The following is a 21636-nucleotide window of genomic DNA, read 5'->3' as shown; positions in this document are numbered from 1 at the left end:
GCGGGCTACAGCTTTAACTTCTGCCTGAAGGTCATTTTATCTGAGGATAACAGATTCGTCAAGTGTCAAATCAATGGGCGTGGCGTCACTCACTGTTAAAGTCTTTGAGATGACTGTCAATTTTCTTTAAAGAGTCTCATGTATTCTAATATCTCATAAGTCTGTATGTATAAAAGCTAAATGCAAGCGCAGCGGATTAAAGCTGGATCAGACGGAGTGCACGTGGTTAAGGTGTAGAGTTTGATATTGAACAGCTCAGGTTTAAAGTTAGCGCTGGTTGGGAGGTGGAGTCTGTCTCTGGTGTATCAGCAGTCGGACAAGAGTTCAGATCGCCTCCCCCCAGCCAGCTTCTCCTGGGCTCAGCGCGCTGCTTGTTTGCTGCTTTCAGAATCCACCGGGAAACGGGCAGCAGCGGAGCGAAGCGAAGAGCTCCTCTTCCTTCTCCCAGCTCACGAGCAGGGAACAGCGAGGGTGATTCTGTCGTCTTCGGAAATGTCCCAGTCTCAGAGGTTTTTGGTAACCGCTGTTCCCAGCCGGAGAGACGGGCTTGGAAGCAATGGGATGCAGAATGGGGACAGTAGTGTTCAGGAGACAGAGAGTACTGTGCCCATACTGGAGTATCTCAGAGAGCCCAACAAATACGGTAAGAAGGCAATGAACAAAACTGTTTAATGGCACTTAAAAACTCACTTCATTCTTCTAGTGGCCAGACTTTGGCTCCAGGGTTTTTTTTCCTCCAAAATAACTTCCTTATGGCTGAATGTTGAGCTTGCTAAATCTTCGACAACACTTTCAATTGTGTAATAGGGCGTTTTTTTTTTGTAATGTGTGTTCCACTCCATGAGAACTGGGCCAATGTTTAGTGACCGGATTTCAAACCAATGGACCGCTGATTAAAGTACTATCTCTCGCTTGAATGGCAAACTATTAATCAATTGCACTTTCTACCGGCTTGCTGATAGCTGCCACTTTCCCCCGTGTTTGAACCTAGTTGCTTGCAATCCATTGTTCCTTTTTCTTCAATCTTGGTTTATTCAGAGTATTGACATGGATACTTGATCACAGAGAGTAGATTGCAATTCTGTCACTTTTTAAAATAAACATTCTCCAACCTCAGCTCACTTCTGATTGTTCTCCGACTTGCTTTGCAATGCCTTTGATGTAAAATTTTATAACAAACCTAACTTTAGGATGTTTTGGGAAAACTTATGAAAATTGGAAATTATGTGGCCTGAATTCGTTTTATAGGTATTTTCTACGACTTTGGTGTGTATATATGCAGATATAAAGTGGCATTAGATGTTCTGCATGAGCTGTAGTTGAATTCTACTAAATGTAACAAAAATCATTTCAGTTTCTTAAAAGTATGATATTAAAGCTGTTAATCTTTTCAGGCTTTTATAGCATATGGTATCTTTTTAAGTAAAGTGCGTTCTGTGCAAAAGTTTGGGAATTGTCCTAAACACTACTTCAGCCCTCAATTTTGTTTGGTTTAATGACCAATCTCTAGGTTAAATCTTTTGATTACACCTACAGTACACATTGGGGTGCTTTACTGTATTAAAGATGGTCTATCAATACAAGTTGTACATGTGTAAAAAAATTTAATGACTTGTAGAGCACTTTTATTAATGAGAGCAAATGTCATCAATATGATTTGGGTCACCTTTTTAAGGTAATAGTTTAATTATTGAAGCTTTAGTCAATTTCTGCTGTAACCTATACCAATATTGTAAATACCTTCCATAAATCAAACCCAACTCATCACAGCTGGGTCAACATCCACATTAATTTGTGAATGTAAATTTGACTAATAGTGACTTCATGAGTTGTGTATTATTTAATAATACCGAATAGAATATTCTATTAGATTATCTTTAACTTTCAAGAAGGATAAAGAGTAGGATATGCAGAATATCTCCTTGTATCAATAGAGATTAGTGCTGGATGTAGTCGAAGAAAAGAAGAAATTTAATGCACTCCATAGGGAAAAAAAACACAATACTTTGGTCTTGTCACTTCAGCAGATGGTAGCGACAGTTATTGATGGGGAAGATTGATAGAAAACCTGGGAGAGGGAAGCTGGGAAGAAATGGATGACACAATGGACTGGCATACAGCTGGACCTGTGTGAAATGTGTAAGAGGAGTACAGATCAGGATAAAAGTGGAAATGTGTGTCAGTCAACCTTCAGAGAAGGAAGTTGACATGAACAAAGTGGAAATAAACATGTTTTATTTTAAACATTGCACTTTTCCACCACCACCCCCTTCCTCCTTTCCACACTTCATTATGTGTCCAAGTCATGTAGATTTTTACAGGATGCTGCATGTGGATGATACAATTGTGAATGGTTTCACAACTGAAATCTTTATTCATGGGTAAAATTTCTAGTCTGAGCTAATTTATTTAAAATTACCTACCTTAGCTGTACCCACTTTGTTGGCCATCTTAATTATAATAAATTATGTTAGACATGTGATAACACTGCTGCACTTTAATTAAATACTATTGAAGTTCTTTCGACTGTATGCAGTAAAAATAGAAAATGCAGCTGTCATTGAAAGAGCTGTACAACATAACAAAGGAGAAAAACCTCCGGTTGCATTCCAATCAATATAGTAAATAGTCATGAAACATGTAGGTTTCCATGCCAAGGTACACTGCTATTTGCATATGCACCAATAGAGCATACCGTTCTTTGTTTCAAAGGTCCTGGTAACATAAAGACAAATGAAACATTTTCATTAATAGTGCATTGCCGATTAGGTTATAACTCAGTAGTTGTAACTTCTATCTATTTATCAGTTAAAAGTTGTTTTGATTTGATTGCTGTTGTGTCACAACTGAGTGAATGACCTAAAAATGACAGTGGTGCTTAGTCCTTGATTAAAAATATTTGAGCACTGGCTGCAGTATGTGACTAGTCCCTCGAGGGCTATGAGTTTAAATCTATTGTGGGCGTTTATTGCATCTAAATCTTTTTAGACCTGTCATGTAAGGTACAGAAAGAAAACACAAAATGGCTTCCTATTTCTGAACAGCTGGCTTACTGAACATGTAGGAGAAAGTGAGGACTGCAGATGCTGGAGATCAGAGCTGAAAATGTGTTGCTGGAAAAGCGCAGCAGGTCAGGCAGCATCCAAGGAGCAGGAGAATCGATGTTTCGGGCATGAGCCCTTCTTCAGGAATGAAGAGTTACTGAACATGTAGCTGATAACTATCATCAGTATGTTTTACTCGGTATACCGTTTTTTTACTTCTAGTTCGTTTTATAACTGGAGAAATTGCAACTCAGCATTTCATGCAGTTAGGAATTCTGGACTGTTTTATCCACTTGTGCAAATGCGAGTGATTGCAATATCAACCTTAAAATCAAAACAGTGTTTCCTTTCTTCTTCAGTTCATCAGCAATGAAACCAAAAATGTAGTTGAATGCTGTATACACAAGTGAAAATTTAAATATTTCTCCTTTCTCCTTTGCCTTTTTCTGCCTCCTACTATGGAGTTAAGCATCTAGTGATGTCTGGATGTGCTTGTACTGTTCCTTGGTTAACAATAAGAAAATCTGAATTGTTGGAGAAATGGTCCCTGCTACACCAATGGATCATGACATGTACTCCTTTTTGAACAGTTCCATGCCCAATTAAACTGAGACAGTTGAGTGCCTCGCCTTAAAGGGAGAATACCACAAATATTCAGGGAGGGGATGGAACAGCAAGTGTTAGATGAGCAATTCTATGCTTTAGGTCATTGTGAGCATTTGAGTAAAGTAACCATTTGCTGACCTAACAGATTTAGGAAAAGTGAAAGAAATGCCAAGTGTTGACTCACTAGTACAAAAAGCTACTTGGGATCTTTCATTAAAAGATTTTTAAGAAGCAAAATGATTGACAGGAATCAACAGCAGTGAGCAGAATTTTATGTTTGGACTTAAGTTTAGTTTGGGATTGGTATAAGACCTTTTAACATTTCTGAGTGAATATGTGATAGATTTAATTCACAAAAGTGTGTTTTTGGTGTTATTCACTCCTTCATGAGATATGTTGTTGCCTTCTGGGCCATCATTTAGTGCCCATCTCCAGTTGCCCTTGATTACGGGCATGGGCTGCCTTTTTGAATTGCCACAGTCCTTGCATTTTAGGTCTTTTTCTCAGATCTTCAGGCAGTTCTACAACTGAGTGGTTTGATAGTCATTTCAGAGGGTAATTAAGAATCAACCACATTTCTGTGGGTCTGAAGTCGCATGTCAGCCTGACTAGGTAAGGGTGGCAGTTTCCTTCCCTAAAAAGGTATTGGTGAACCAGAAGTTTTTCCAACAATAGTTTCACAGTCTTCATTAGACTTCAGTTAGTTAAATGCAATTTTTTTAGAAATCTGGAGTTCAAATTCCACATCTGCCATAGGATGTGAACCTAGGTCACTAGAACATCGTTGCTATTGTCCTGGTTTTGTCAACTAACTGTAGACTGAGTTAAATTTGGAACTAAAAATCTTTTATTATTTTGAATAAGATGCTGACTTTATCACTTTTTTAAAAATCATAGCAGTTATTCTTGTCAACATAAGTGTGATGATGCTGTTGTCTTGATCCAAGACTGAGAATTGTGGGGTCCAGTGTTTCTGTAGTGGGATGTTTTACTGGGAGTTTTCTGCCTCTGCAGGTCAATGTAAAATATTCCACTGGCCCTGTTTTGAAGAAGAGCAGGGTGTTCTGTCTGGCGTCCCAACAAATATATATGGTTTGAACACCTCAAGAAAGATTGCTGGCCATTAAACACATTGTTGTTTATAGGACCTTGCTGTATGCAAAATGCTATGCATTTCTTATGTTTGCGCTGTTTTTAAAGAAAAAACTTCATTTACTGTGTAAAGCTCTTGAGAATTCCAGAGGTTGTGAAAGTTGTTTATGAATGTCAGTCTCATTTTCTTTTCCAACACACTGTAGAACAACAAACAAGCCAAGATCTTAAAAGCCAACTAGTTGGAGCCTGCCATGGGAAGTGCATTGGTGAGACAGTTGGATGATGTAGATTTTGTTTTTCTGTCTGAGTTGCAGGGCAAGCTAGTGATTGGTAGTCTTAGTGATCATTCAGCAAAGTATGCAGTCTGGTTCTGCGCTTTTCTTGAAAGTACAAAACTTTGGAAGGACCAAGCCACAGAATTGCATGGCTGCTTAAAGTTGCAAGTCAAAAAAATAAAAAGGAAATATTCACATGCAATTTAAGACGTTAAACAAGTAAAACAAAAGGGCAGACATCAAGTGCATAGATGGTAAGGATGAGAATGATGAAAGGTATTGTAAAGAGTTTAAGAAAGAAGTCTGTACATTTCTGGAAGATTACTTTCCATGTTGCAGCAGAGGTCTGTGATTCTGTCCAGTCACGAAAATCTAGACTATTACCACATTACGAGGCTATTAATTAATAGGGACTTTAAAATTCACCTCTATGCAGATACACTTTGTTTTTAATGGGTTATGATGCATCCCCAGAGAGATGCCTTTTTTTTGTTACAGCTTATTTTCTAGATATCAATTCTTCAGATGCAGCCCTCCATTGTAGTAACTATTGTTGGTCCCCATTTGCACATTTCAATTCTCCCATTTTGGTCAATCCTAACACGGGAAATCATTAAACTTTGCAAGTTGCATTTTATTTTCTGTGAAATGTTTTGTGATGGAAAGGAATGTGAACTTTCTTACAGTTGGAAAAATTGCATGTTCTATATACAATTGTATACCTATTGAACCATAATTTGAGGAACAAGTTACCCATGATTAATGTTACTTACCTTCGTTATCTAACATACAAGTTGTGCTTGAAATCTCTCATTATTAAATGTGTTCAAAGAATGATGTATCTAGATTCTGTTAAGCATATAACTGTGTGTATTTTCCATAGCTATTAATTGCAAAAAGCAACTAATTAATTGCATGTGACAATCTACAATCTAAAATAATTATGTATTATCCAGATGGATATTCCACAGTGAGGAAGCGATTATAAAGAGAAGGGATTATTAGAGTTGCTATCCAAATTAGCTTGGCTTAGGCAAAACTACATAGATCAGATGAGGCATCAGACTCAACTTTGCGTCTCTTTCTCTCCAGAGAGGCTGTCATATCTGAGTTTTCAGCATTTCCTATTTCTAATTTTGATGTTTGCTAGTGCAGTAATTTTTAGGTTTATGCTGAACTTGGCCTACTACTTGAGCCAATGGAATTTTAGAATCTGCACAAGATAAAATTACACCGCTGAGAAACTATCAGTTGTAGTAGGATGTGATTAACTGGTTTCGGTAGAAATTAAAGATCTAAACACTGTACTACGTTGTGTTTCTGCAATGGTAATCTTGAACTGTAAAATATAACTATTTAAGTTAGTCTTCCATACTTTGCAGAGTTTCACTTTCTAATGACTCCAAATTACTGGAAGAATGAAATACACACAGTTGTACAATTTTTGTAGTAGTTTTAAATTTATTGCATGGAGGAGACAACTTGCAAAGTAGTTTTGAAGTGAATTAGTATCAGTCTGAGGTGATGCACTTTAATGGAAAATATGAACACACACCTTTGTGAGGGGGGGTCTTGTAAGACATTGGTTGTCCCTGCCTCCCAACCAGAAGGTTTGGGTTTGAGTTCCACCCCAGAACTTAAAGGCCTGGGAAGTTGGATTCATAACATGAGCAAACAGGGTGACTGCCAATGTGCAAGTCATTCTGATGTGACAGGTGATTTTAAACACAGGAGAGTCCTCTCATTATTAAAAATGAAAAGAATTGTTGCAAGTGCTGGAAATCTGAAACAAAAATAGATTTGTAGCTCCGTATGAAATTCTGGATTTACGTTTGGTCGCTGAACTAGAAGGTTTGTTTTCAGACGTTTCGTCAGCATACTGGGTACAGTCATCAGTGAGCCTCCGGTGAAGCACTGGGGTATGGCATGTGTGTTTAGGTTTCCTTGTGTTGGTCATGTCATTTCCTGTGGTGATGTCACTCCTTGATCTTTTTCTCAGGAGGTGTTAAATGGGATCCAAGTCAATGTTGATAGTTCTGGTTGGAATGTCATGCGTCTAGGAATCCTCGTGCATGTCTTTGTTTGGCTTGTCCTAGGATGAATGTGTTGTCTCAGTCGAAGTGGTGTCCTTCTTCCAGTGTATGTAAGGATATTGGTGAGAGTGGGTTGTGTCTTCTTGTGACTAGTTGATGTTCATGTATTCTCTTGGCTAGTTTTCTGCCTGTTTGTCCAATGTAGTGTTTGTTACAGTTCTTGCAAGGTATTTTGTAAGTTTTATATTAGTTTTGCTTGTTGCCTAATATAGGGTCTTTCAAGTCAGTGTGTTGGTGGGTTTGTAGGCTACAACAATGCTAGGATGTCTGACTAGTCTGGCAGTCATTTCTGAGATGTCTTTGATTTGGGGAGAGGTGGCTAGGGTTTCTTGACATATTTTGTCTGCTTGTTTGGGTTTCTTGCTGAGAAAGCGGCAGACTGTGTTCATTGTATACCTGTTCTTTTTGAATACACTGTACAGGTGATTTTTCCTCTGCTCTTCGTAGTTCCTCTGTGCTGCAGTGTGTGGTGGCTCGTTGGAATAATGTTCTAATGCAGCTTCATTTGTAGATGTTGGGATGTTGCTTCTGTAGTTCAGTATTTGGTCCGTATGTGTTGTTTTGCTGTAGATGCTGGTTTGAAGTTCACTTAGTAGAAGACTCACCCCATTCCATCCACTCCACCCAAGAATTCCTGAAGACCATCAAAGACACCAAGATAGAAGTGGATGACATAACTATTTCCTTTGACGTAACAACTGTATTCACACCCACCAACATCAACATGGCCAAGGAAACACTGACTAAACTACTAGAAAAACCAAAGACACATACACCAAACACCACCAACTTTATCAGCAAGAACAATATCATCAAGCTAGTGGATGTATGCCTGACCACCTACTTCACCTTCAACATCAAAATCTACAGACAAACCAACAGAACACCCATGGGATCTCTGATATCCAGGTTCTTAGCAGAGGCAGTAATGCAGAGACTTGAACAAACAGCTCTGCCAACCAACCAACCCAAACTTTGGGTCTGCTATGTGGATGTGATACCTTTTGTTGTCACGAAACAAAACCAATTAGAGGAAACCTTTCAGACAATCAATAAAATTCACTAAAGAGGAGGAAAACATAAACAAACTGCCATTCCTAGATGTCACAGTAGAGCAAACAGCCAATGGGGACCTTCAAACCAGCGTCTACAGGAAAACAGCACATACGGACCAATACTACACTACAGAAGCAATCATCTCAACAACCACAAACTAAGGTGCATTAGAACATTATTACTTCAATGAGCCACCACACACTGCAGCGCAGAGGAAAATCACCTATATAGTGATACATGAACATTAACCAGCCACAAAAAGATATGACCCACTCTCACTAGTTTCCTTACGTACAGAGGAGGAAGGACACTATTTCGACTGGGACAACACATCCATTCAGGACAAGACAAACAGAGATATGCATGAGAATTCCTAGGAGCATGCCAGTTCCAATAAACACACTGACTGACTGACTTGGATCCCATTTACCACCCCCTGAGAAAAAGAACAGGAAATGACATCGCCAACCCAAAGTAACTTAAACACACAAATAAAAAGCGGGCCATACTACTAGTACTTCACCAGAGGCTCACTGATGATGGTACCTAGTATGGTGATGAAACTTCTGAAATCAAACCTTCCAGTTCAGCGAGCAAACTTACATCCAGAGTCCTAGAAATGTACAACACAGAAGCAGACCCTTTTGGTCCAACTTGTCCATGCCAACTAGATATCCTAAACTAATCTCATCCCGTTTGCCAGCACTTGGCCCATATCCCTCCAAACCCTTCCTATTCATATACCCATCCAGGTGCCTTTTTTAAATGGTGCAATTGTCCCAGCCTCCGCCACATCACGTGGCAGCTTATTGCATCCACAGACCACCCGCTGCATGATAAAAGATGCCCCTTGGGTCACTTTTAAATCTTTCCCCTCTCACCCTAAACCTATGCCCTCTAATTCTGGAATCCCAACCCCCACCCCACCCCAGGGAGAAGACTTTGTCTATTTATCCTACCCATGCGCCCCCTCCCCCTGCTGCCTCTGACGCTCCAGGAGAAACAGCCCCAGCCTATTCAGCCTTTCCCTACAGCTCAAATCCTCCGACCCTGGCAACATCCTTGTAAATCTTTTCTGAACCCTTTCAAGTTTCACAACATCCTTCTGATCAGAGGGAGACCAGAATTGCACACCTCATTCCAAAAGTGGCCTAATTGAGAATGCTGAAAGAACTGAGCAGGATTGGCAGCATTCTTGGAGGCAGTTAATATTTCAAATCTAGTGTGGCCCTTCTTCAAAAGTCTTGTTCTCTAAAGAAGAGGTCATACCAGACTCAAAATCTCTCTCTGTCTCGCTGTCTCTCAAAATGCTGCTATACATAATATAAGGAGTTGCCCATGAAAAAGAGAAATCCTGTTTCTTGGGATGCTGTGAGAGATTCTCTCACAGGATTACAACGGTTTTGTTGCATATTTCTGGACCACGTGTCAAGCACCATAGTCCAGATTCACACTCTACCCATAACCTTTGCTGTATCCAGTTTACTTAGCTGTCTCTTATTTTGGAGATAATAAAATAGGCTAGGACTAGCTTCCATAACTGCAAACCAAAAGAACCCTTGCAATCTTGCATGTTCCAATGGGTACAGACTCAATCTGCCCAACATTTCCTCTAATATATGCTTTCCTTTATTGGTCAGCGTAAAGGAGTTGGAAGCTGAAAATGTGTTGCTGGAAAAGCGCAGCAGGTCAGGCAGCATCCAAGGAACAGGAGAATTGACGTTTCGGGCATGAGCCCTTCTTCAGGAATCCTGAAAAAGGGCTCATGCCCGAAACATCGATTCTCCTGCGCCTTGGATGCTGCCTGACCTGCTGCGCTTTTCCAGCAACACATTTTCAGCTCTGATCTCCGGCATCTGCAGTCCTCACTTTCTCCCTAAAGGAGTTGGAAAGTCAAGTTGTGGCTATACAGGACATTGGTTATGCCACTTTTGGAATATTGTGTGCAATTCTGGTCTCCCTCCTATCAGAAAGATGTTGTAAAGCTAGAAAAGATTCAGAAATGATTGATAAGGAAATTGCCAGGTCTGCAGGGTTTGAGCTTTAGGGAGAGGCTAAATAGGCTGGGGCTGTTTTTCCCTTGAGCATCGGAGGCTGAGGTGTGACCTTTATCGAGGTTTATAAAATCATGATGGGCATGGATAGGATAAATAGACAAGGTCTTTTCCCTGGGGTGGGTGAGTCCAGAACTAGAGGGCATAGGTTTAGGGTGAGAGGGGAAAGATATAAAAGGGATCGAAGGAGCATCTTTTTCGTGCAGAAGATGGTGTGTGTATGGAATGAGCTGCCAGAGGAAGTGGTGGAGGTTGGTGCAATTGCAACATTTTCAGAAACCCAGCCAGATGCCTTTTAAAATGAAGGGTTTAGAGGAGTATGGGTTAAATGCTGGCAAATGGGACAAGATTAGGTTGTGATATCTGGTTGGTATGGATGAGTTGGACTAAAGGGTCTGTTTCCATGCTGTACAGCTTTATGACTATAACTGCGATTGCTGAAAAAGTTCAGTAGTGTTAGCAGCATCTGTGGAGAGAAATCAGATAATATTTTGGATCCAGTAGCCATTGCTCAAAGCTCTACCCAAAATGTTAACTCTGATTTCTCTCTGCAGATGCCAAACCTGCTGAGCTTTTACAGCTATTTTTGTTTTTATTCCATAGGTCATCTACTCAGCTTTGGGTGAAGATGGTTGCAAATACTTCACCCTTTTCTGGTGCACTAATTTTGCATTCTGCCATCTTTGTTTATGGAGCTGCCACATTTTTCCATTTGTTGTTTTAGTTATTTTGCAACTGAACATGACTGGGTTGCATAATTTTGGATATGAGATCATTTGGCTCTGCCTTAGAGTACACGGTTTTACTGTTTAGCATGTGTTGACTTATCCGCCTGGTGATGTTGCACTTTCAAGTTTCATCTGCTAATCCTGGCATGTTTTGTCTGCATTGCTAATTGAGATAGGTCACTTAGTTTGGTTATGGCAGAGTGATTGTGTTGACCGGCAGTAATTTGTGAATGACTCATTTCAATGCTTAATACATTTTCTTAAAATGATACTGTACATACACAAGTAATAGTCAATTCCACATAAAAATTTGATTCCAGATGCTTTTGGCCAAAAGTTCCAAGCTTTTCATCCTCCCAGTCCCCTCACCACTGAAATTCGTTTCTCCCTGGTACAATTTTACTTGAAGGAAGCTGTTCAGTTCCTCATCTGGGCCCACTAATATAAGTTAACAAGGCTGTCAGCTCACTGGTGTGTGTTGTGTTCTTGCCAATTCTGCTCACCAAATATAGTAACATTGGTATTAAAAAGGGACAGCAGATATAGTCCTGTTCAAGCTTAGTCATTTGAGATTGCAGAGCAGATGTATAATTGTACAGCAGCTGAAAGTTCAAGATATCGGTGAAGAAAGTTAGAACATAGAACATAGAAAAATATAGCGCAGTACAGGCCCTTTGGCCCTCGATATTGCGCCGATCCAAGCCCACCTAACCCTCGCTAGCCCACTATCCTCCATATGCCTATCCAATGCCCGTTTAAATGCCCATAAAGAGGGAGAGTCCACACTGCTACTGGCAGGGCATTCCATGAACTCATGACTCGCTGAGTAAAGAATCTACCCCTAACATCTGTCCTATACCTACCACCCCTTTAATTTAAAGCTATGCACCCTCGTAATAGCTGACTCCACATGTGACAGAAGGAAGCAGATACCCAAGAATAATTGTGTAATCCCAAAAGCTCAGCATATGGCCACAATTGGAAGATGAAATTGCAAAGTATCTCCAATGAAAATATTGGATTAAACATTTTTCTCAGGATCTATTTGAATCTTTGCTCAGATTAGAGAAAGGAAATGATGCATGACACATTTCAAAACCAGCTCTTGATTATGTACCAAGTTTATGAGAAGAAACAGTTTTGGACTGTGACAGAAGACCAAGGTTAAGATTTCAATATCACCCAGCAGAACTTGATAGGATTACTGTATTTATGGCCCAACATTGACAGAAACATGGATACAAATTGACCTGCAATAGAAGCATGGATAAGACTCCAATAAATTTTTACATTTCAGCCTGTCAAATGGTGCAGAAGGTCGATCAGTATTAGTGAAGCCAACTGGCTGTCTCAAGAGTAGATTGGCTGTTGTGTATGTCTGGTAGACAAAGCTGAAGCTAATGGTGAAACTCGGGAGCAGTCACCCATGTTTTAGAGTTATACAGCTGCATTTGGTCCACATCCCTTTAAATCCTTCCTATTCACGTGCTCATCCAGATGCTTTATAAATGTTGTAATTGTTCCCATCTCCACCATCTCTGCCAGCTCATTTGTACATGCACCACCCTCCATGTGGAAAAAGTTGCCCCTCTGGTCCTTTTTTAAAATCCTTTCCCCCCCTCACTTTTAAACCTGTGGCCTCCAGTTTTGGATTCCCCTACCCTGAGAAAAAGACCATGGATTGAGACACTCCCACATCTACTTGAGAATGGATGTATGAAGGTGCTAGGAAAGAATTTTGGAGCTCCAAACCAAGAGGATTAGATAAAAGAAAAACATCTAATCTATGATATGTCCAAATCACATCCTAGTCCAAATTGTTGAATATAGATCAGCAAACAACAAATTATTGCAGCTCTTTAGCAGTGGTTTAACCAGCCTTGTTCAATCCCTGGATGTCTCCAAAGCAGTCTTTTGAAGGATAACATGCCAAAAAAATTGTAATGACTGGAGGAGGCAACATACATTCTCCAACATTAGTAACTTTTTTGAGAAGGGGTCAGAGAGACTTGGGATTAAATTGGATTGGACATTGTCATGTTGTTCAAGAAATGAAGTAATGTCCATGATGGCACAGATGATTTGTGGAATGATATGGATGATCAACTTTGCCTATATGAAGCATATGAGAAGAGCTGGACATGTTTTTAGTTTAGTGGACAAGGGTATCTTTTCAAAAATTGGCTTTTAATAACCATTCAATACAAATTCTGCTAAGTCAGTGTTTCTCTGCCATGATACCAATTTATTGAATTTTACTTGTGTATATTTTTGTATTTGCATAAGAAATGTGAGGAGGAGTAAGAAATAAGAGGAAGAGTAGGCCATCTGACCCCTTGCCTGCTCCACCATTCAAAATGTCATGGCTGACCTTTTCATGGACTCCGTTCCACTCATTGCCCATTACCATAACTCTTAATTCCTTGACTTTTACCTGCTGCACCTGCAAACTATCTTTGCGATTCATGCATAAGGATTCTCAGGTCCCTCTGCACAGCAGCATGCTTCTAAATTTCACCATTTAAATCATACATGTTATTCCTACTGAAATGGATGACTTCACATTAGCCTACATTGTACTCCATCTGCCAGACCCTTGCCCTCTCTCTTAACCTATCCAAATCCTTGTCAGTGTCCTCTGCACACTTCGGTCTGCTTAGCTTCATCTGTGAACTTTGACATATTACACTTTGGTCTCTAATTCTAAATCATTATGTAAATTGTTAAATAAAAAATTGCAGTCCCAACACATCCCTGACGTACACCACTGGCAACAGATCTCCAACCAGAAAAACACCCATTTGTTCCCACACTTTAGTTAACTAATAGAAGGCAATTTTCTGTCCATTGCTAATACATTACCCAATAACACCTTCCACCTTTTTATCTTATGCAGCAGTATTTTGTGCAACACCTTGTTGACTGCCTCTTGAAATCCAGATCATCACATCCAGCGGTTCACCATGTCCACCACACTTGTAATGTTCCCCAAAGAATTCCAATAGATTAGTTAAATGTGATCTGCCTTTCATGAACCCATGCTGCGTCTCATTGTTGGGACAATTTCTTCCTTGATTATAGATTCAAGCATTTTCCCCACTACAGAAGTTAAGCTTATGGGCCTAACTATTTAAATTAATTGAAGTTGAATTGAATAAGCTACCAATTTAAAGAACTACATCTTGACTCCCTTTTTATATGTGCTATTGTTAGGCATTTGGTTGGAAAAATTCTGGCCTTTTAAATTGAACTTTTATATCTGTATATAGCCATGGTCTCCAGAACAGCTTGGACAGAGGTGATTGTTAGTTTTATTCTATCCTCTTTGGGCAGTTGGTGCAGACACAACAGGCTGAATAACCTCTATCTACACTGTGGGATTCTATGAAATATGGATTTTATATCCAGGGTTTAATATAGAGAACTTTGCAGGGTCAACTCTGGGCTTGATCTGACCCTTCCGCCACCCCCCCCCCCCCCCCCCCCCCCCCATATTTCCAAATCCTAGATCAAAGCTACTAATTGAGTTGTACTTTTGTTTTTGTCTGGTGACTTTTTTGATTTGGAACAGTTCATTAAAATCTGTGGCTGTGTCGCTTCAGAAAGCAACAATGTTGTTATGAGTCTCGAGTCTCTCAGGGCTGATCAATTGAAGTTGAAAAGTTTAGTTTCCTAAAAAATATTTATGCAAGTTGGTTTTATGGTCACCACTATGATGTTAGATTCTCACTCCAGATATAATTGAACTTTTTAAAAAACTTTTTGAATTCACTAGCTGAAGAAATGGGAACTGAACTTGGCTTATTTGTCCAGGTTTCTAACTTACTTTTCCAACAAAATTGTTATATTACCATCTCAGAGATGAGATCTGCCAACCTATGCTATGTTGCTCAAATGGATGATTTTGTGTGAGCCTTGAGTCCTGGCGATTGTCTCATCAGCACCCTTGGACACCAAAGCCAAATTCCATTCTGGACTTATTTGGTGTTTTGTTGGAGGAATATCAACAATAGCAATTTTTTTCACCCTTTTACCTAAAGCTAGGAGATTGCAGGAAATTGTAACAGACTCTCTTAGCTCATCATAAACCCGAATGTAATAAGATCAATCTTTAATTCTTCAGGATCTGTGGTTTGTACCTCTCAATATTAGGCCAGTATTAGTACCTAACTTCCTTTTGCTAGCTTCAACTTAGCTGATTATTTTTGATTTTCCCTCTGATACTACCCTCCACCCCATTCCTGAAAATAAATCTAATCCATGAATCTTACTTTCCTCCACCTTTTTCTATGTACAAATGCAGTTTTGCTTGTCAAATTTGTGTCCATACTTTTGTGTCTTATTTGAAAATTGTCAATTGGCTTTCTATTCCTGCCATGTAGAGTATTAAATTGGTATCTCGGGTGTCAGGTGCTGTGGCAAACTGTTGTCCCTCTCTTTTGACCTGCCTGCAGCCTTGGTCACTTGATCGAACTATCCCCTCAAATGCCTCTCGTCTGTCGTTCATTTGGATGTGATTGCTTGCATCTGATTCCGTTTCTCTCTTTCTCACAGAATCCCTACAGCACAAAAAGATGTCATTCAGCCCATTGAGTCTGCACCAACCTCTGAACATCCCACCCAGAATCAACCCCCTACCCTATCCCAGTAATCCAACTTTAACGTTATTCATCTACCTAAACACTCTGCCGCCTCCAGCCAATGTTTGCAACTTTTTTAGAAAATAATAGTATCACTTCATGTGCCATCACTGCAACTGCTTTTGGAATGCATGAAGGATTTATCCTCTGTATCTTTTGTTTTCTTCATCTACTCTCTGAACTCTTGCAATGTCACCCTAAAAATATCTTCACGAGATTTTGTGCTGTGCTGAGACACTCCGCTTTGCCAGTACCACATCAACTCTTCTGTAACTTTTCTGATTCCGTGATTAGCCAGCTAGTCCAACATCCAATACTGAGTGTACAAACATTTCCTCCAATGAAACATTGGGAAGATTCCCTATAACCCTTGCTGATTTCAAACATTGGCGCAGTCTTGAATGTTCCAAATGACACCACCTCAAAAGCTCCCTACTGTAAGAAATTCCACAGGTTGACTGCCTTATTCCTGAGATTATTTCCTCAGACCTGCTGAACCTTGGATACTATCTTTTTGTGATCCATGCTGTGGTTGCAGCTTTCTGCAGGTTTTCTCAATTAAAGTACTATTTAGCTCCTCTCTTCCAGTCCAAGTGCATTACCTGATGTCTTCTCACATTGTCGTCAATCTGCCATGTTTTTCTACCCTGTTTGTATTCCGCTGTAGTCATGTTATCATCCTCACCGCTTGCCTTTGCACCTATTTGTGTGTCATCGCAAACTTGGGGATTGTGCATTCGTTTTCCTCATCCTATATATTGTAAATAGTTGTGGCCCCATCATTGACTCCTGTTGCTCTTAAGTGACAAGTTGCCATCCTGAACATGCCTTCTTGGTGCCCTCCTTTAGTTAGCCAGTCCTTTAAATCTTGTGTGTATACTCCCCTCAATACTTATTTATTAGGTTTATATGTGATTGCTTTTATTCAAATCTCTTTTAAAATCTGAATATTATATCTAATGCCCTTTTTTTTTAATCTATCCTGTTTGTTACCACCTCAAAGAATTCTAATAAATTTGTCAAGCACGTTTTCCCCTTCAAAATCCATTATAATTCATACTTTATACTTCATATTTCTAAATGGTCTTCCACTGCATTCCTTGTAATAGACTCTGATGTTTTTTCAAAGATTTTGAGGTTAAGCTAACTGGCCTATAGTTATGTTTTTTAAAAATCCCCATCCCTTTTGAACAAGTGTTATATTGGCAATCTTATAACTATTTGGAAATTTTCCAGAATGTAAGGATTCTTGGAAGATGTACTCCCAGTGCATCCACTATCCCCTCAGCTACTTTTTAAAAATAAATCCTAGGATGTAATCCATCAGTAGAGGGGATTTACCAGCCTTTAACTATTATTTTGCCTATCTTATTTTACCTTTTCTTTCTCTCTCTCATGGTAATTTTGAGTTTGCTTCCACTTGCCATCCCCTACCTTTTCACCCTTGATTATTTAATTTTTTTTTTGGAATGTTATTATCTTATTGTGAAGACTGTTGCAAAGTGTTCATTCAACTAGTCTGCCATTTCTTTTTTTCCCCCCGAACCACCTTCCCTAAGGGGCCTCTGTTCACCATGACCCCTCTCTTGATTTTTACTGACTGAGTTTTGGTGTTACTTGCTTGTTTAAGCTCCCTTTGTTTTTTTCATTCTTATTTTGGTAATCTTTTTGGCCTCTAAATCTTTCCTAATCCTTTTGGCTTCACACTAATCTTTGTCACTGTCTGTCTTTATTTTTTCTTTCCTTTTGACACCCAATTTTAAAGTAAAAATTTAAATCACCATAAGACTGTGCTGTAATGGGGGGAAAGATGACTGGTGCTTTAATCTGAGGGTCACCGTGCTTCAGCCAAGGGAAGAGGTTGGGAAGATAATCTTATGGTAACCTCTAGCCATGCAAGAATTGAACCCATGCTGTTGGTATTACTCTGCAGGGCAAACAAGCCATTTGGTCAACTGAGCTGACCAATTTACTCTTTGTATACAATCGTTAACTTCCTGGTTAATTATAGTTGGTTTATCTCCTTACTGGGATATATCTTTGTGAGTCATGAACTATTTTCTTAACCATCTGCTATTTTTCTTTGCCATCTACTGTATTCTGCTGACTTGTCTTCCCTGTCTACTCCACTTCACTGTATTGGTAGACACTTTCATTTGAAGTAAACTGTAGGAAATTAAAATACTTGGAAATGTGGGCAGCACGGTGGCACAGTGGTTAGCACTGCTGCCTCACAGCGCCAGAGACCCGGGTTCAATTCCCTACTCAGGTGACTGACTGTGTGGAGTTTGCACATTCTCCCCGTGTCTGCGTGGGTTTCCTCCGGGTGCTCTGGTTTCCTCCCACAGTCCAAAGATATGCAGGGCAGGTGAATTGGCCATGCTAAATTGTCCGTAGTGTTAGGTAAGGGGTAGATGTAGGGGTATGGGTGGGTTGCGCTTCGGCGGGGCGGTGTGGACTTGTTGGGCCGAAGGGCCTGTTTCCACACTGTAAGTAATCTAATCTAATCTAATTGACTTTACTTCAAAGTAAAGAAGATGCATTGGGCCCCTATGTCTGAATATTCTATGTTAGCCCTTGTATACGAATCAATGGCAGTGAATTGAATGCTGAAGCAGGTTCTACTGCTGATTTTTCAGGTTAGAATAGCATGTCACAAATGAATTTAATATTGGCAATGAATGGATTCCATGGCTCTGTGCATCAACGTATAAACCAATGAGTTTTTTTTCTGGGTACAAGCCATGGTTACTTGATGTCGGGGTGGAAAAGTAATCAAATCTGGTGTACTTGTTTGCCAAGGAATGTCAGAGTCATTAATTTATAAAACCTTTTTTATTTTCCCCTTTCATTTGAGAAGTGCACAGTGTTGGGGGAGGGTAGGAGCAAAAAGCAAATTTCTCTTCACTCCCTTTTGGAAACTCATGAATTAATTTCTATAATGCATTTTTGGCTGCAGGATCTCTAGCAGCGCCACCACTGGTGGGAGGTATAATTAGTAATACATTTTCCCTAGGTGGTTCCATTTGAAATCTAGATGATAAATTTTATACAGTCGTTTTTATCTCCAAATTTGCATCTGATGTTCTTTACCTGGAGGTCCACACTTGCATTTCACTTCTTACATGCAATACACAGGGGATCAGCAAGTGACAATATGTTAATATTGCTATGCTTTTATTACCTTTCAAAATTCATTGCTGTCATGCTTGCTTTAGTGTTCTAAATGAAAAGATGCTAATTGATAATTGTAGTTGTAGGGCTTGGCCACAAGCTGGCACTGCACCTTCAAGAGTTTAGTGCTACTAGAATGATGGTTGGTTTACTATTATTCCTCTCCATTTCAAAAGTACAAGATAAGGAATTTAAGCATAGTGTTAAAATAGTTAGAACATACTTTAAATATGCACACTGAATTCTTTTTGGTGGCCTTTGACTCATCTGGACTTGTAGTTCACACATTTTTAACTTAGGCTGAATCCAGCTCATCGCTCATGCATATTCTGTGCTTGAGTGAACCTAATTTCCCAAGAGGTGTCAGTCATACTAATTCTTACTCCCTTCCTTCTGGTATTTTTGTTTTTGATCATTATTTTTTGAAGAATTGACATTCATATCCTGAGAATGGAACTTTTAAGAGCAAAAGCTAATTGCTTAAGTGCTATTTCTTCCAATTACTCTTTTTTTTCTTTTATTTGACTTTGGCAGAGGTATTTGTACATTTTGAGGCAATACCTGTGTCTATTGCAATAACATTAAGAGGTGGATACAGATGATTATAGCAGTAAAAGATTTTACAGACATTTTATTACAGATTCTCATATATTACATTCTGTGCCTGGATTAATAATAAGCTATTCAGTTTTAAATGGTAGTATGCTTTTTGAATAGTGGTAATTGTCTTTCTTGAATAGTGGCTTCAAGTATGATGGAATCACTTTTTTTTTAACCACATGATAAGCACATGACTTGATGATGATGATGACCTCTTCAACATGTCCCTTAAAGGAATACTGCTCTGGTTGTGAAACTTAACAACACCACCTTCCCCCCCCCCCCCCCCCCCCCCCCTTCCTTCTTTCAAAAAGAATCCCAATAGATGTGATTGACTATCCATAAATATATGTTGTCATTTTGATACTTATGCTAAAAGAATTAAAAGGATATGAGCACTTCAGAGTAACATTTTTATGGCATCATCTGTTATGGACTAGGCCAAACCACTCAAAACATTCTTAAGCAGGCAGCCCCAGGCCATAACTTTGCAATTTGTTTTGGTAAGTATACAGTGAACATTACCTGGAGTACGTTAGCTAGATTGACTATTAGATTTTTTAAAACAGACAAAAATTAGTCACAAAATTACACAATGAAACACAAAGAACCCCTACAGAACTCCAGTCATCCAAACTAGACTTAATTTTGCTGTTCTGAGTACACACAACAGTCCCCATAAGCAAACTCTCTTTGAAGCCGAGCATAAATGGAGCACATGCTTACAGGTTGAAGTTGAAGGGTAGAAAGAGAGAGAGAGAGAGAGAGAGAGTGAGGTTCCACACAGCTCACTGCTGAACTCCTCACCAGTTCAGGACTGAACTAAACTGCTCAGCTAGAGACTGACTATTCCCCTTTCATTATACAGTTTCCTTCTAAAACATGACCACCTTGGCTTGAAGTTTCATCTGTTTACATATAAACAAAAGGCCTCTCAAAATCCTATTCATGTCTGTACCAAACCAGACTGATTGGTGTCCGACCTGGTTTATTGCCCCTTTGAAAAAAAATCAAGGACAGAGTATCCTTGAGCCAAGGAACAGCTTTTAGAACAAAAAAGGGACTAGCTTTGTCACATATGGGATGAGCTGACAAATCTGATGGTTGTATACCAGTATGTAAAGGGAAGTATTGCTCTTAGTTGCTTTACTGTTGGTTGTTGTCACTGAACACCACACCATCGTTTGTCAAGCGTTTTCCTACTCCCATTCTGTTCACGCATGTCAGCATGCCATTATACTTTTGGTCATAGCTGGCTTTGGTTCCAGCACCATTAATCAATTTAATGATTTTAATGAGGTAAGATCTGAGCTGGTTGTATATTTTAAGAAGCATTTTGCTGGTATCCGAGTATTGAATTTGTGCTATTTTTGTTTCTTACTCTCTTTTTATTTCTAATTTGTTATGTGTGTAGTTTTACCTTTAGTCACTCGTGGGACGTTGGCATCACTAGCTGGCCAGCAATTATTGCCCATCCCAAGTTGCCCTTGAGAATCATAAAATCCTTTTTCATAGAATCCCTCTGGAAGTAGGCCATTCAGTCAATTAAATCCTCACAAACCTCCAAAGCGCGGCCAACCATCAAACCCTACATTTTCCATAGCTAATCCACCTAACCTGCATGTCTTTAGACTGTGGGAGGAAACCAAAGCACTTGGAGGAAACCCACAATGACCCTGAACTCCACACAGATAGTTGCTGAAGGATGGAATCGAATCTGGGTCACTGGTCCTGTGAGGGGCAGTGCTAACCATTGAGCCACTATACCACCTATAGGTAACGGTGATGGTAATAATGTGGTGAATTGCCTTCTTATAGTGCTGCAGTCCATGTGCTATAGGTTGGCCAACAATGCCATTAGAGAGGGAATTCCAGGATTTTGATCTAACTATACTGAAGGAATGGCAATGTATTTCCAAGTCAGGGTAATAAATGGCTTGGAAGAGAAACTTACAGGTGGTAGTGTTTCCACGTATCTGCTGCCCTTGCACTTCTAAATGAACGTGGGTGTGGGTTTGGAAGGTGACATCCAAGGAATATTTGAATTTCTGCAGACCAGAATGGTGTACATGACTGCAACTGAACATTGTTGGAGGGAGTGAATGCTTGTGGAAGTCATGCCAATCAAGCAGGCTGCTTTGACTTAGATGGTGTCAAGTCCCCTACATGTTGGAGCTGCACCCATCCAGGCATGTAGGAAGTATTATCACACTCTGACTTGTGCATTTTGTAGATAGTGGGACAGGCTTTAGGGAGTCAGGAATGGTAGTC

At 39.7% G+C, this 21636-nt stretch overlaps 1 protein-coding gene across 5 annotated transcripts in view; it reads left to right on the top strand.

Moving 5' to 3' along the window:
- Positions 1-325: 325 nt before the first annotated feature.
- LOC140464936 (solute carrier family 12 member 7-like) overlaps positions 326-21636 on the top strand; it is a 254371-nt gene continuing 233060 nt past the window's right edge. For 2 of the 5 annotated variants that reach the window (XM_072560589.1, XM_072560587.1), the window contains exon 1: positions 327-643. In XM_072560589.1, coding sequence (XP_072416690.1) covers positions 493-643 — 151 coding nt within the window. In that variant the 5' untranslated portion in view covers positions 327-492. Of the gene's footprint in view, positions 644-21636 lie in introns of all 5 variants that reach the window. The other 3 variants (XM_072560593.1, XM_072560591.1, XR_011955023.1) reach the window with 2 other exon arrangements.

This window comes from Chiloscyllium punctatum, chromosome 41, assembly GCF_047496795.1.
Source record: "Chiloscyllium punctatum isolate Juve2018m chromosome 41, sChiPun1.3, whole genome shotgun sequence".
Lineage (NCBI taxonomy): Eukaryota > Metazoa > Chordata > Chondrichthyes > Orectolobiformes > Hemiscylliidae > Chiloscyllium > Chiloscyllium punctatum.
Note: the sequence above shows the minus strand (reverse complement) of the source record. Positions and strands in the feature narration are given on the sequence as shown.